Source organism: Girardinichthys multiradiatus, chromosome 18 (assembly GCF_021462225.1).
Source record: "Girardinichthys multiradiatus isolate DD_20200921_A chromosome 18, DD_fGirMul_XY1, whole genome shotgun sequence".
In the NCBI taxonomy this organism is placed as follows: domain Eukaryota; kingdom Metazoa; phylum Chordata; class Actinopteri; order Cyprinodontiformes; family Goodeidae; genus Girardinichthys; species Girardinichthys multiradiatus.
Window position 1 is genome coordinate 35323008 of NC_061810.1, and position 17406 is coordinate 35340413.

At 36.7% G+C, this 17406-nt stretch overlaps 1 protein-coding gene across 2 annotated transcripts in view; it reads left to right on the forward strand.

Annotated features, from left to right (window-relative positions):
• pitpnm3 (PITPNM family member 3) overlaps positions 1–17406 on the forward strand; it is a 174539-nt gene that overhangs the window by 142644 nt on the left and 14489 nt on the right. Inside the window, exons 9-12 of one of the 2 annotated variants that reach the window (XM_047391842.1) lie at positions 969–1126; positions 2324–2494; positions 12233–12427; positions 12556–12704. In XM_047391842.1, coding sequence (XP_047247798.1) covers positions 969–1126; positions 2324–2494; positions 12233–12427; positions 12556–12704 — 673 coding nt within the window. Of the gene's footprint in view, positions 1–968; positions 1127–2323; positions 2495–12229; positions 12428–12555; positions 12705–17406 lie in introns of both variants that reach the window. The other variant, XM_047391841.1, reaches the window with a different exon arrangement.

Below are 17406 nucleotides of genomic sequence, written 5' to 3' on the forward strand. Positions count from 1 at the left end.
TTTTTTTTTTAGTTTCTCCCAAGATTGTCAAAATGATCCAGTATAATTTAGAAGAGCAGAAAAGAGTGGCTATTAGCTTGAACTTGGCACATTGTAGTGTAGAAATATAGGTATTCTAATCAGGAAAACTCTTCAAAAAACACTAAAACCAAAGAAAACCAAAATATGAAGGTTAACTAAAGAAAAATGTGAACATGAGCTGGTATTATTTAGTTTATTATGTCAGGAGAAGATGAAGGTCTCTTCATCTAGTATCCTGACCTTTGCTCCAGTCCCTGTTATCTTTATTCAAAACAAAATATTGCTGTATATTAGATTTGCGCTCTTTAAAATTGGAACAAGATTGTAACTGTGAAAATGTTCCACTGTAGTAAAAAAATTTTTAAAAAAAATCATGTGAAATAAGTGAAAAAGTAGGTACAACAGAACACAAAAACCATAACATCCGCAGAAAGCAACAAAGGGCTATTGATTTGAGTTTTCCTGTTGGCTAATCCTTCCTCCACATGTAGACTTAATGGGAAAATGTTGGCTGGTTAAGGCAGATGATGGAGTCAGTCGGCAGCAGAGGATGTTGCTGTGACTGGTCCGGCTGTTTAAACAGCTGTCAGCGTGATGCAGCCTCTGAAGGCTGAGTGAAGGGCTGCTGGGGCTGAGTCATAACGGCTCGATGCTGACTGCTACTGTAGCAAAACTATCCACCCAACATCTAAATCAGAGTGAAGTAAAAGGATTACTGCTTCAAGACAGAAAAATTGAATTCCAAGATTTAGCAAAGGCTTTATTGATTTTGAACATTTCAGCCTAATCCTGATATTTTAACATTGTTTATTGGACTAATTTCTGGTAAGACTTATAAACTGTTCCTTGTCATAGTAGATGGTAGCTGTATACATGACTAAAAGCAACAATATAGAGGTTTTCCTCCACTGTAATTACGGTAACATGTTTTTTTCTACGATGTCCAGTTTGATGAAAGAGAGTGTGGAGGTGCGTGGTGGCAGCAGCACCAGTCTGGTGCTGAATCCAGGCCGCTTTGACTTTGAGGTATCAGACTGCTTCCTTTTGGGCTGTCCGCTGGGACTGGTGTTGGCGATGAGACGCACTGTGTTGCCTGCCATTCACGGTAAGAATCAGAATCATGTAAAACCTAAAATTTTACATTCCCATTATTATTTTAATTTAATTTAAACTGTATGTTTTCAGTAAACAAAAAAGATTCAAGCTGAAAATAAAACGTTTCACTTTCCCTGGCATACAGAGAACTAAAATGTATTTTCTTACTTTTGCTGTTGTCTCAGTAAAATCTGGTCAGTAAACTCTAGTGTGCTTTAAACTGCACAAAATTCTGAAGTAGATTTAAAAAGAAACTAAAATCTGATTTGTTATTGTGATGTTGATCCAATTTATCAGTCTGGAAGTGTTTGGGACGATATGGAATTTGATTCAAATATTTTCCAGTTCCAAATAAAGAGAATAAAAGAAAATCAAGTATGAAAATTATTTCCATCCATCCATCCATCCATCCATCCATCCATCCAGTTTTTCTATGTATAATATAATCTTTTGTGACATGTTGGTATTATTTTCCAGAATTTAACTTTATTATGGCAAAAATATCCACTCTCTCATTTAAAGAGAACATATGATGCTTTACAATCCTTCTTTTTCATACTTAAATAATTCAGTTGTTCTCTATATAAGAAGAGAAGAGAATGAAGACGACGAACCAGCAGAACCACGCCTTCAAAATGAATGCATCGCATTGGTGTATTATTAATATTTTTACACCCTCACCATCCATACCAAATACATTAAGGCGTGTACTTTAAACTTTGAAGAAGTTATGATGCTGGGGGACAGTGTAATGAAAGGGTGTGGATTAATACACCCAACAACCGTCCATTTAGACATATCCACTTGCAGCTTCAGCATACTTGAGCTTGGACTTCAAAATTGCAAAGAGAAATAAAAATGGCGGATGTGTGAAACTGGTAGCCGGAAATCCATGATCTTGTTTAGCTGTTCTATAGCGAATACTTTGACGTAATAGTTCAAAAAATGTAACATAGAATATAATAAACTGAATGCATTAAAAAACATGGCCCAAACAGAAAATGAATTTATCTATGAAGCACCTGGAGAGACTAAATTAAACATTTCTGCAGTCCCGCAAAGTCCAAGTACACAACAAAATGTTTTGAAGTGTACTTTGCATGACATTTCCCCTTTAAGCAAAGTTTTATGTTGAAACACAGCACTTTAGATGCAAGTTTTAAAACTACCCACCAAATTGTCATACCTCTCTGCTGTTTTTCTGCAGTGGGCCAGCTTCATCCAGCGTGTTCCCAGATCTTCAACCTGTTTTATCCCTCAGACCCTTCAGCCTCCAGACTAGAGCCCCTACTACAGCCTCTTTTCCATAAGCTGCCACCGTTTGCTGTGCCACGCTACCAGCGCTACCCTCTCGGAGATGGGCGCTCACTCCTCATTGGTAAGATGTGGGATTTGATGCTGGAAATCAGGTTTCTAGGAATACGAGTCGCTTGAAAATTTTATTGAGGTATAAATGCTCTTTTGGCTTTTACCTTTCAAAGGTGATGTGAAAGCTTTGAGGAAATATTTTGGTGGAACTTAATTTGAGTTCTGGAGGGATTTCATGTCATCCTAATGGGAATTTTGAGGAGTAAACATATTTGCAGATATGAGTGGAGTACACACACAGTCTTAATCCCATCTCAGTGAGTTTGTACTGCAGAGGCAGAGTTAAATCCAACTCTAAAGCCAGAGGTTTGAAGTAATTATGCTTCATCTTGCTCGGGTGTGGTACCTTCAGTTCCTCTGTGAGGACCAGGTGGAAGATGCCAGATATTATTCCGTGAGATAAATGACATGGTAGTGCTGTAATCTCTCTGGAAGGCTTTGCCATTTAGACTGAGTCTTTAATGAGCTGCTAAATTTATTTGAAGGAAGTTTCAGCCCTTTAAGCAGTAGCTATGATGCATTGCCTGGTTTTAACACTATCTCTAAACATAGGGAGAGAGAAGTAGGACATTTATTCTGATAGACTACAACCGTGGACCTACATATAAAGACAAGACTTAGTAATTGTTTATTAAAATCCTTTCCCATAGCATTCTGCAAAACACCAGTCAGTCATTTTCTACCGCTTATTCCATATTGGGTTGTGGGGAAGCTAGTGCCTATCTCTCCAGCAGTCTATGGGCAAGGTACACCCTGGACAGGTCACCAGTCCATCGCAGGGCAACACACAGACAACCATGCACACACTCATCCATAGAGAGACCAATTAACCTAACAGGCATGTCTTTGGACTGTGGGAGGAAGCCGGGGGAACCCACGTATGCACAGGGAGAACATGCAAACTCCATGCAGACAGACCCCCGGCCAGGAATTGAACCCAGGACCTTCTTGCTGCAAGGCAACAGTGCTACCAACTGCACCACAGATCATTTTGTTTATATAAATAAAATATTTCCTCTTCTTTTCAGCCACACTTACTTTTATTTATGCAATATTATAAATGTTTAGAGTTGGTAATAAATGAAAATATTGAAACTCTATGATTGTTTCTATGGCAGAAAAGAAATACGCCACAATTGGTTGACGCCACAATTGGTTGCCTGGTGGGGCTTTAGAGTCATTTTATTTCATAAATATGAAACCAAAAAGGTTAACAACAATGCAGAGTTTGTAAAGAACACTTTTAAATCATTTAAAAGCCTCATTAGATTAAATCTAAATCTTCTTTGAAGCTTCGAGAGAAAAACTACTCACTTGGACACCTCTGTCTCAAAGGGACACAGATACACACAAAAATACCAAGCAGAGTAGAGCACAAAAATGTGGATATTGATACATGTTGTATTCAAATAATGTTGTGAGCCAGCACTAATTTTTTGTGCTGAAAGAAAACCCATCACATCAGCGTTTAGGTGTTAAGATTGGTTAACTATCGGTTTGGTTTTGCAGAGTTTACAATATGTTTTTATTTTGTTGCTTTGGAATGAAGTGACTTTTAGTTGTCTGTGACCAGTGTGAACAGTGATGCCAAAAATCTGTAAACCACCTTTTAGCTAAAAGGTTGTTAGATATCAAGATACGTTGAAAGTGATCTGATCTTTATTTGGTTATAGAAATATTTAAGCCTTTCCCAAATGTAAAAACACAATACAGATGTCCATGTGGTCATCATTTATTAAACAATCACATTGTTTTGTGTTGACGAATTTTAATCTTTATGCAACAGAGTTTTAATTCATGTATGACTCAATTTCGACCAATCCGACTTAGAAGTTCATGTTTGACTCAGTGACTGCGAGGTGCCCAGGCCCTATGAGTGCAAAACAAGGCCAAATAATTAACCCCCACCATTGTGCTTCACAGTTGGTGCTGGTTTCCTTTGTTTGTTTGGGTTTTTTAATAAACAGTGGAATATGGTCAGACATATCTGAAAGCAACAATAGTGCATTAGTTTTTCACAGATAGCTTTTCCATTGTTGCGTTATTTGTGTTTTAATAATAATATTGTAAAATCGTTCGGTTATTGTGGCAATTCTAGCTTATTCCAAAATGTTACATATCTAAATAATTTGGTAAAGTAATTAAATACAAATATAAATGTATTTTATGAGAATATAATATATTTCTGTTCTACATCTTTGGTATTTTATCTCTAAATCTTGTTTAATTACCTACAAATTTAGTATCAATCATTCTATCAATCAATTGATGTTTGACACATCAGCCTCATTTAGACTGTCTGTTGTTTAAGCACGGATCCCATGTGTATTCTTTGCTTTTTACTGCTATGGGACCTGCATACAAACTATGTGAGGCATGCCTGTTTTCACCTGCTTTTTTTTATGCCTACGCTGTTTTTTTAATTAATTACTTCTACATTCTGGCAGTCATAAAGCACCGTGCTTGACAACTCTCCGAGCCAGTGGTGCTGACAAAGGTTATGGAGTGTAACAGCAGACAGAGCATCGACTTGCAGCTACGCCTGGTTTTAATTATACGTCTGCATCTCGCTCCGACTGATCGAACACATATGCTGTCAAATTATGTGTTGAATTAAAAACAATAGACAGGTGCAGCCGCACAGAGGAAACTGTGGCACACGTCACCCATTTCCTGCTCTGTCATATAGTAATCAGTGCATGGAGTGCCAATCACATCAGGGCTCCTGTGAGAATGACTTTGACATGAGTACCCGTCAACTGTGCAGCTTTTATTATGATGAATGCTGCTTGTACAGAAAGGATAACCCATTTTCCTATTGATTTTGAACTGTAGGCCCAAAGGAAATATGATCATGCATGACATGCAGTGTACATGGCATTAGGGTAGTATCAAACATTTGTGATTGCTTGGATGATTTGATTATAATGTAAAAAGGTTACAGTTTTTTTTTTCCTCATTATTAGAAGATGTGGAAGCTGAAAGGGTCCCATTTTAAATGTATTATTTTTCTTTATTGTCAAATATTTTCCAAGGCCTCAGTGCAATCACTTTCCCATGCATGAATCCTTGTTACTGCAATCCTTTGTTTTTGTCTTGTCACCATGTAGCACCTGGCAGCACAAATCATTTCAATTTCTATGTTTCACAAAATAAAACAGTGGCCTCTTCTCTTTTTATTTTCAATAACTGCAAGAGTAATCTTCCTGCTTTTCTTAGCTCATTGTGTTCAGAAAAAAAAGATGTGCAAATTTTCTTCATACTGAAAGACAATCAGTCTCCTAGATGTTTACCGCAAGGTTAATTAATGATAACAGATTGTGGAGGATGGGAATGGGCTGCATTGTGTTTGCAGATATCATTGATTTGCTGGTACAGTGTATATGGTGCCATGAAAAATACTTGTCCCTAACAGGTTTCTTCTTCTTCTTCTTTTTAAATGTTTCAGATCATCGGTCGAATTATAATATCAAACAGGTTCAGGCCTGATTACTGGCTGACCTGTAGAATCAAGAAATCAGCTATATAGAACCTCTCTGACAACTTAAAATAGAGTAAAATATCTTAAAAAGCTAGACATGATGCCCCAATTTAAAGAGTTTCAAAAACAAATGAGAAACAAAGTCACTGCTATCTATTAGTCTGGAAAGGGTTACCACTCCAGACTGGCTTGTTAGAGCCATGAATCCTGCTCTCTAACAGAAAATCCCGAAGCAGAATGTCCAGCCATCATTTTGTGACCTTAAGCTCAGGGACCCTTGGTATACTGCACCAGCATGTCCACCTCTGGATGGCTCAAAAATACCAGAGTGGCCTAGTTAAAACCTGGTCTCAAATCTGACTTAGGTGCTGTGTAATGATCTAACTCAGATCATTTATTCTCGAAAGCCCCAATGCACATGACAACGATCCATTGAGAACGGGATTGTTTTTTGTATCTGTTAACACATCTACCTGACAACATTTTAAATACAATCTCTGTGAACGCAACGATAGTAGAAAGGTAAACAGTGTAATTCCCCTGCTATGCCACTAGTAGGCATTATGTTCTTTGAAACTAAACATTAAAAAAATTTGCACTTTGTTGGAGAATCGTCTTTAGAACAGGTCAGTAGCACAAACAGTACTCTGCAATCTGCCATTGTTATTGTTAATATAGCTTCTTCTTCTGTGGGTTTTAAACTGGTCGCCATCCATTCTGCTGTACAGTAATTCCCACTGATTGCAGTCATACTGCACAGGTGCCAGGGCTTCACCATACAGGAAGATTCTGTTTTTCCTGTCTACACATAAAAACTGGAGACCGGGATGTTTACACCATGAAACTTGTTTTCAAAAAAATGTGTGCCATTATCGGGTATTCAAACAGTAGAAATCTATACGTTTCACCAAGAAACGTGTAAGTTATGCCAGACACTTGATGGAAGTTGTTGCTGCTCATGGTGGCACAACTAGTGAATTTTCAAACAGGATCAAGTTGGGATGGATTTTTTGTTTCTCTTAATTAATGATAAGTATTAATAAATATTACAATTTATTTCACCATCTGACACAACTACGTGTGACAAAAGGGGACAAAAACATTTTCATGGTGCTGTGTATAAAGATGTTTCATTGCAGTTGGTAGACTGCAAATTTAAAGAGTTGAATGCTTTCATAAAAACTAAATCAGACAATTTTGGTGTTTCCTAAAAAGCATAGAACCCGTCAAAACGTTTGATTTTTGCAGAAAAATTTATAGAAACTAATCCTTCACTGTTCAATCCAGCTAAAATGTTTATCACCTTTAACAGGTAAACACTGTTCAACTACCCCATTGTGATCACCAAGTGAACATTGAGTATGTTTCTCTTCTGCAACTAAACCACCTATGACCAGTTACTGCATTGACCAAAAAGCATTTTGAGCTGTCCTGGATTGTGTGGTTCCAGGAGGGTAGCAATACCTCAGGGTAATTGGCGTCCTTGCAGGTTGGGGGTGTTTGTAAAACTGGACTTGTTTCCCTCAGTTGTCATTAGAAACAATAAATAAAGTTGAAGGTTAGGTGTACACACTACATTCCTTGTTGAGTTCTTTATGAGCCCTTCTTTCTACAGTTTTTTTCTAGGTGTACTGCTATATGTTTGCTGTCCGTATGTCTTTAGAAAGCAAGCATTTGTTCAATTTTAACATTTAAAATGTTGCATGCTGGAAATGTAGGGGCTTAAAACCAGGAAATATTTTTTTTACTGTATGTTTTGGTTTTGAAGCACAGATCTTATATCTGTCGAAATGCTACAGATACAACATTGAAAATCATCCAAACATCCGAATAAATTTTGATGGTTTTTGTTTCATGCTCTAACAAAGTCTGAGAGGCTCAGGTACAGAAAAGTTTGAAAACTGAGGACAGCATTTTCCAGGTCTGGATAAATATTTGGGTTTATAAATTCTATGTCACTGTTTACAAAAACCATCTGTCCATCAAATCCTGACCACTCTAATATCTGCCATAAATTGTCAAGTGCCAAATGTCAAGTTTTGTTTATATATTTTCAAAGTTTGCTAAGAAGACCTGAAAATGGCTGGAAATTTGAGTCTAGAAAAAGTATGGAATTTTGGCCTAAAATGGTTAGGAATGATGGTACGAATTAACAAACACAACAAACACACACACACACACACACACACACACACACACACACTGTCTTTATGAATTTGCATTGTCCTTCTTTGACTTCCATTCATTTTCATTCATTTCTATTTTATGGCCTAATGCTAATTCAGACCCTAAAACTAGACCTTACCTAAACTCAATTATACCAAAAAAATCATTCTCACTCAGCAGCTTGACAGGGGATTTATGAACTATGCCTGATTCTCTCTCAGTTAGTTAGTTAGTTATTTTTTTGCTGCTTCTTCACTCAGCTTCTTTGATTTGAGATAATGCATATAATGCTAATCTTTCTGCTTCATGAGAGCAAATGTGATGTAATCAGAACATTGTGTCAAGAGGAAACTGTGAGAAATGTTTTCTTTCCAGAGATGCAGATTAATCCTCTCAAAAAAGAAGCAAATTTCAACATGACATACTCAGATTAGCATGTTCAGGCACTCAGGTGAATAGCCTTAAATCTCAGTTCAGCTCAAGCATATTAAATACATGTTTCGGCTCCCCTTTTCACTCTTTTATCCTCTTCGACCCAATAAAGCAGGGTCATAACATGCAGTACTGAGATCACCACTCCTTTCAGTTCTCATTTTAAGTTCTCAGCGAGATCAACACTCAAGTTTTACCAGACTATGAAGGACAGTATTTATGAGGTTTAATTGCATGAGTCAACCCGTTCCCAGTTTCACACACAGATAAACTTTAAGCCAATACAGTCACATTAATCTCATTAAGATATGTAGTATTATACTCAAAGGAAGTGTTTACATATTCAGGATAATTAGTTTGGCCTCAGGAAGACATTATAAAATAAATAAAACTGATCATTTCATTACGTTGCACAACAAAAGTCAAATAAAATCCAAAAGGTAGGGGTCAACAAAAAGAGCAGGGGTCAAAGAAAAAATAATCAGTATCAGACCAGAATAATTAAATAAATAGGTTAAATAAATAAATAAATGAATAGTGGAAAATTAGGAGCAGACAAAATAATCAGTATGAAAAAACGAAGAACATGTGGGAGAAAAGACAATCTGACAAAGGACAATTAGTGAGTGATAAAATATTTTCAGCATGTTTGTCTGAGTGGGCAGAAACAGAATAAAGATAATCACATAAACACATGTAGAGAATTGTAAGCATAGGGCCTCATAAAACAGTGGATTATTAACATTAGCAATTGATAAGCTACTTAATTGAAATCATGATCCGGGGAATTTTGAGATTAGTTTGGTAGTTTTATCCCTTTGTAGCATCGTTGGTTTTCTACTATTATTCCTTTCCCTCAGCGCCTCTGCTTCTCAGTCCCTCACACCTCTTCCTCATCTGTTAATTTACTCACCTGTGTAGCATTCAGGAAGCACACCTCCTATTATAAATACTCCTGGGCTTAGTTACTTCTTTGTCAGATCCTGCTGTTTTCTCCAGTCTGTTCCTGTCTGCTTAATTCTGTTTTTAAAATCATTCATTAACCATTATCCTACCATCCTCCTATCTGCATTTGGGACCCCAACAAATCCTGAACAACATATGAAATTCTATTTACATAACAAAAATCATATCCATATCAATAAATGAAATCTATCGCTCTTGTAGAAGGCTCAAATCTATTGAAATGTATTCTGGAGTGAGCTCTCGTTGTCACTGAGCCTAAATTGTACACTACCTTAAAGGCATAAGAGGAATACTGTATATGATGAATATATATATTTCAATATAAATATATTTATGATGATGATATAGTAAGGCATGAAATGTGAGGTAGCAGATTGGTCATGTGAGTTTTCTTGCAGAATTACTTTTTAATTATCCTGTTTTTACAAAGTCAGTTTGCTGCTTCAAAGTCAGCCGTGTGCACCTGGCTAATAAGGCTCTCATGTTCCTGCAATTTCAAGAGATTCTGCTCTGGTTGATCAGAGATCTCATCAGAGACATCCTGGGGTTTCAAGGGGACAAGCAGAGAACCTCTCCCAGAGCTCCTTGAGGATAAAGCAAGAGAACAAATAGATGTGCTGGGGATTTGTTCAGTGTTGTGTTCAAGTTCAAAAGTCATATCAGGTTTAAATTTAACAGAAAGTGACTAAAAGGTAATGGGTTTAATTATTCTTAGTCTTTATATATACTGTACAATCTGTGTGATCCACCAGTCAATGAAAAACACTGATTAGAAAAAAAGAGCTTGTTTGATTCAAACTCTTGACATCCACGACCCACTATGTTGTCATTTTCCTGAGATCTAGAACAGATGACCCAGGCATTCATCAAATGAAGGCTGTGAAAGTTTCTGGGAAGCATTTAGAAATGATCAATTAATTGTTTGAAACAAACAATTTTAGTGCAAAAAAAAAAACAACCATTACAGCATATGGAGAATATGGAATATGCAGCCCAGCCCAGGAGCAGACTGTTAAGAGCAAGAAACCTAAACTCATATGAAGGGATTTACAGTTGAAACCTAAACTTAAAGTTGCTGGTGTCTAGCTAATACAATTTGACATAGACTACAAAAAGCTGCTTGAGCACTGATCATGAGTTGGCAGCTCAAGGCATGTAATTTACAACAATCATATTAATATGACTGTAACGGTTGCATGAGTCATGGACCCATCCCTCCATCCTGTGAGTCATTTAGGTTGTTGTCACTTTTTAGTTCAGAAGTTTTAGTTCTCACGTTTAAAGGTGTGAATGGCTGTGAAACCATCCAGGGAGTGGGGTCAAGGTTGTATTATGTGTCTTTAAATAATGAAACCTTGGGTGGCTTGCAGAGGTGTTTTGTCACATTAAAACTAGAAACAGATATTCTAGAAATATTATATAACAGACCAGCACAAAGTATAATTGGGAGGTGGAAAGATGCATTTATTGGCAGGTCTTGAAATCTTTGCAAAATAGCTCACGCTGAGTCAGATTGGATGGAGAGCACTCCAAACAGCAGTTTCACCACAGGGTTAGATTAAGTTCTTGGCTTTGACTGGACCATCCAAACACATAAATATGCTCTGATCTGAACCATTGCATTGTAGCTCTGGGTGTGTGTTTTGGATTGCTGTCCTGCTGGAAGGTGAAGCTCCACCCGAGTCTCAAGTCTTTTGCAGCCTCTGAAATGTTTTTTTCCAGGATCACCCTGTATTTAGCTCCATACACCCTTGCGTTAACTCTCAGCAGCTTACTTATCCCTGCTGAAGAAAAGCATCGCCACAGCATGATACCTCCACTGTGGGAATTGTGTGTTCAAGGTGATGTGCAGTGTTAGTTTTCTGCCACACATGGCATTTATTGAATAAATGGGCTGTAGCTCTGTATCAGCTGGAGCTTTTGTGTCAATGCAGAATTGTTGCTACAAATGTGCAGCAGCTTTGCACTGAGGCACATTGAAAGTTCTTGGCAGTAGACAACTCATCACGGAATGATCTGCAAATTCTGCATAATTTCAAGGAGTGCTTTAGGATCAGCTGGGAATATTTTTCTGAAAGTCACCTTCATCACAAAAAAAATCTTCTGACACATACGGTTCAATGCAGGCTATGTCTTGGGAAACTATTTTTTTATTAAAATTATTCACAATGTAATTTTTATGCTCCTATTAATTTTTGTTCAGTACCTGACAAATAACACATAGCTTAGGGAATTAAATGTGACATGCCACAAAATGTGAATTAAAATTATATCCTTGGCCATGTTGAAAATACCAACAACTCTTCAGGAAATATATGCTATAACACCTTTGTTTCTGAAGAAGGGGCTTATTTTCTCATGATCAATGTATATTGACACAGTAAATTCAAAAATAGTTATATTAGAAAAATATATTCCAGGATAAAAATTACAACATTATGTCATTATGACATATGTCATATCATTATGAAAAATATACTTTTTCTAAACTTTCAAAGCGCACACCAAATCTATCAAAAACTATTAAATGATTCAGTACCAGGATGAGAAGAAGCTTTGTGCACTTTAATTTTACTCCTGCTTTGTGTTTGCATTTATAAAAATTCAGGCCACTCATTTGTTTTGTCATCAAGGTATTTTCTCCTTTTTCTCCTTCTTCCTCTTGTGTTTGTCCTCTCTTTTCTTTTTTTCCACCTATAGCAGAAAGCATCCAAACCAATCCAGCTGTGTTTCTGGAAGGTGACAAATCTCACGGAGGTCCAGCCTCACAGCATTCCTCTGAGGCGAAGACTGAGGGAGGAGGTAGAGAGGGGAGAGGTCGTAGAGGTAGTGTTACCAGCGTGGGAAGTGAAATGTCAGTTTGCTCCATGAGCCAGCTGGGGAACACCATTGCTAACAGTGAGTTGAAGGGAAATAGAGCCATACAAATTTGTTTTTAATTTTATCTTATTGAGATCATTTTGAGTTGTGTGGAATTGATCTCAAATAGCTCTTAGTGTATTTAACTACATGTGTTATCATCTCAGTTTCCAGTAGCTGGTGGGGCTCCAAGAGGCTGGACTATGCTTTATACTGCCCTGATGTGCTCACTGCCTTCCCAACAGTGGCTCTGCCACATCTTTTTCATGCCTCCTACTGGGAGTCCACTGATGTTGCAGCTTTTGTTCTCCGCCAGGTAGGAAAGCCTCGCTGATAGCATGTCTGTTTTTTTCCTTTCATGTTTCATAGAAATTAAAACTCCTCAACAGAGTTATTTCAACCTGACCCCTTAAAAACTGATCAAATAAGCTTTATGGGAAATGAAGAAGCGCCAAAGCCATAACAAATGACTAATATTTATAACTGGTGGCAACACAAACTATGGTGATGTTAAAGCAAGCTAGTTGGTGGTAAAAGACCAAATATCATGCTGTAATTTCTGCATTGAGTGTTTGCTTTTTAAATCCTTGCTTTTACAAAAACAGCCTACATAGATTTTAATAATTACACAAATGTAGGAATTCGAATGGTTGTTTGTGTAAAGCAATGTTTGTGCACTGATCAAAAAGAGTATTAACTTATTTTTCAAATCAATTATCTGTAAACTAAAATTGGGATCTATATCCATTATAGAAAATAGGGCTTTTAAATGGTTTCTTTAATTGTGTGATATATAAGACACAAGAATATGATCAAATATTCACAAAGCTATTTTTCTTTAGTGAGTCTTTTTATTTCTGAAAGTGTTTCCCAGTCATGTGTGCATGCAATTTAGTGAAACGTGTGTGCTGTACTAGTAAAGCATTGTCACACATTTTCCCTAATGTTACTGCAGAGGAGAATGAATACAATATCTAAAACTATGTTTATTGCAACTTTAAATTGAAACTTTTTCAGATCTAAAAACGAAAAGTATTTTTGGATCCAAAGATCTTATAAACCACTAAGGTTATATTTGATTGCTTTAATCTTGTTTACACTCCTTTTTTGTTAAGGTAACATAGAATAACTGTAACCCTTAGAAACACACAGAACATCCTGACTGTTGTTGAATACTGAAATCTGTCAGACCTGCAATCAATCATCTTCACATGAGTGCACATAGTTTCATCTCATTCAAAACAATAAAGTGGTGGCAGGGACAGAAGGTCAGTATATCAGGTGCATAAAACAGATTATGTTAGCTTTAGTTCGTCGAGCCATGAAAAACATAAATACATGAAGATTGTTCTAGATGCAGTATAACATTAAAACACTGTAAGGTAATTATGTCTGACAACCGTCTAAAAGAATGTAAGGAGAAAAGTATAAAGGTTGGAAATGGGTATGTTTGTGTTATCCTGTATAAATTAGTAGATTTTCCAGTACTTAACACAATTTCATTAAAACATTAGTCTTAAAGAAATCTTCAATAATAATCTACATAAAAAGGAAACTTTAGGTTTTAATATAATTAATATTTGACAATCTTTAATTATGATTTGGGAACAAAACCACTCAAATTATAATTAGATTAGCTTTAAACTCAGCCAGTTGTGTGAAGATGTAGTGGACTGAGAATAGTCTCAACATAAAGGTGGTAAATCAGCATAGGTTGTCCTGATTACAACAAAAATCAGATCCAATTTCTGTTTGAAATCCTGCTTCTTCTCTATCTTTTTAGTTTGCACTCTTAAGGCAATGAAAAATATGTTTTTGATGTTTATACTTATTTTTTCAACTCCAAAGCAATTTTGTTCCTTTTGCACGTTTTATCTGGAATATGGCACTTGCAATATGACTGGAAGCAAAGCGGTGATTACTTGAAAAACAGGGTATTACTATAATAGGGGACTGATTTTTAATCTAAGAAATCGACCAAACATGTAACAGCAAGGAATCATCTTGTACTGCTGCACACGGTCCAAGTTTAGGTTGTATGAGACGGAATTACATTTGTGAACAAATTACAAAATTTAAAAACAGATTATTCAACCTTTAATTTGTTATTTTCAAAACTGTCAAGAGAGAGCAGTGATCTGTGGAGCACGGCAACATTACCATAAACACACTGTAGCCATTTTATTCCTAACCCATTTAAAGCTAAACCTCAGGCATGAGGAGGCCTTTTCATTAGTTATGCTTTACATGCTTTGCAGAAGTACCCATAGAGGGGATAGTGGATCAGTGGGAGGAGCAGTTCTCTTTGAATCTGAAATATATGGGTTTGATTCCAGCTTCCTCCTGCCACATGTTGATGTACCCCTGGGCAAGGCACCTGAAGTTGCCTCCCGATCTGCGTATCGGTGTTTGAATGTTTGTGCTATTGGTTGAATGCGGCTGTAGTGCAAAGCACTTTGAGTGGTTGGCATGACTGGAAAGGCACTAGATAAGTTCAGTACATAGGCCTAGAACTTTGCTATGTTTTGTGTTGTTAAAACAACAACCTCAATGTACTTTAATTTTGTTTTACTTTATAGACCAACACTAAGTGGAAAATTGTGAAGTGCAAGTAAAGGTTCATGTTTTCTTTTCTTTCTTTTTTGCAAATAAAAATATGAAAACTGTGGTATGCAATTCTGTTCATGCCCTTGATTCCGGCTGCAAGTATTTTGCAGTATCTCATTTTCAGTTTTATACTCATAAAGACAGACATGTTTGTGATTTTTCTTTTTTCTGCATAATAACAAGCCTCAGCTTTTTAGTTGGATTCAGGATTTAGGTATAACTTTGACCTGGCCATTCTAGCACATTAATTTGCTTTGATCTGAACCATCCATTGCAGTTCTAGCTGTGTGTTTAGAGGTGCTCTCCTGCAGGAACAGGTTTTCCTCCCCGATTGTCTATTATTTAGCTCCGTCCATTATTCAATTAACTCTGACCAGCCTCCCTATCCCCGCTGAAAAAAGGCATCCCCACAGCATCATACTGCCACTTCCATATGTCACTGTGGGAATGGTGTGTTCAAGGTGATGTGCAGTGTTACATTTATCTACACAAAGCATTTTGCCTGTAGGCTCAAAGGTTTAATGTTGGTCTCTTCTGACCTGAACACCTTTTTCCATGTGTTTGCTGTGTAGGCTTGGCTTGTAGAAACCTTTTAATATTGCCTTCCATGGCCTTTTTTTTAACAATGGTTTTCTTCTTGGCACTACTCCATGATATCCCTGAATGTACTTCTGGCTGAATAATACAGAACTGCAAATAATCATAGATTTAAAATGTAAATGTCCATGACACCTTGAAGCAGAAGAATCTTCAATGGGAACCAATTGTTAAAAGTGGGGTTATACCACAATAATTACTAACCTGCTTGTTTTTTGAAAAAGAAATCTCAAATCTTAAGACAGTAAAAATAAAAGAGATCTTTGTAGGAACCTGAGTTACCAGAAAAGGATGTTGTCCAAATGAATAAATAAAAAAACAAAAAACAAAAAGCATTATTTTTCCCCTTTAAACAGATAGACTATTGTATTAGACAAAGAACATATTTTCTTTCACTGTTCGCTCTGTCATGTCATCTTTGCTAAACAAATATGAGTGAACTAAACTGTGGAATAACGTGGAATAAATAGCCCTCTTGGAAAGCCAATAATTCAGCTGTCAATGTCGCTTGATGTTCTGTCATATCAAACATAATAACAGAAATCTATTTTCTACAATCAAGCTGATAAATGCTCTTTTCTCTTTTCTTGTTTGATAACTGTCCAAAAATGTGTTGAAAGAGGGCTGATATTTAGGGCCTCTTTCATCTAACGACTTTCTTCAAGAACTCAAAATCCCCTCTTAGCACTTAATCTGTGCTAGTGTTGCTTTCTCCATTAGAGCTCATATTTATAAGACTCAAACATTACTGCAAATGTAGTTTCAAGGCTTGAGATCATAAACCTTCTCATAAACCCACAATAATATTGCCACTGTGTTTTTCAACTCATTACTGGTGCTCAAACCCATGCTTTTTCAGGTTTGTGTCATGATTTGACGGTGTTTTTGGGTTTTTGTTTGGGTTTTAGATATTCTTATTTCCAGTTTACGTTTTGGATCTTGTTTCTGTTTATTTTCCAGGCTGTGCTTTAGTTTCTTATTATTGTTTTCTAGTCCATGTGCTGTACGTTATGTTTTCCTGATTAGTTTGTATTATTGGATTTCTGTTTGCCCTAGTCACGTTTTGCTCTGCCTGCATCTGTCAACCTGCAATCAGCTTCATTCGGTCCTCCTGCATCATGTAATCAGTCTTCTCGTTTCACCTGTACCATGCTGTATATATATACAATCACTCTGTTTACTCATTGCAGAAACATCAATTCTTGCTCTAGTCTGTGCCTGTTTTGTTCCTACCTCCTTTTGTGAGTAATTTGCCATGCTAAAAATAAACCGTTTTAACTTATGGTAAAGATGTCTGCCCGTCTGCATTCTGGGGTCCTCCACCTTACCACACCTGACCATTGCATACAAATGTGTGTGTGTAGGTATGTGTGCTCATGCAGTTATTTACCCACACTTTATAAATAACTTTCCTTGCTGGAGCTCAGTTAGGGTTACCAAAATTATTTGTATTTGCTAAACACAGGATAAATAAATGAAAGCTATTGTTTCACATTTTCAAGAAATCTTCTTTAAATTCAGACGTTTTTTTCCTTGGTATTTGATAAAATAGCCTTTTTAAACTGCATGACAGGTCAAAATGTTTTACCACAAGCTTCTCACAATAGCTTGCTAGATTTTTGCTGCATTCCTGCTGACTGAACTGATGTCACCAAGTCAGGTTTTAAGGCCATGTTGCTCAAACACCTTTTCAGCTCTGCCCACAAATTTCCTATGGGACTGAGATCAGGGTTTTGTGATGGACATGAATTGGTTCTCCCTAAGCCTTTTTGTAATTAGTTTGACAGTATTCTTATTGCCCTGACCTATTTTGA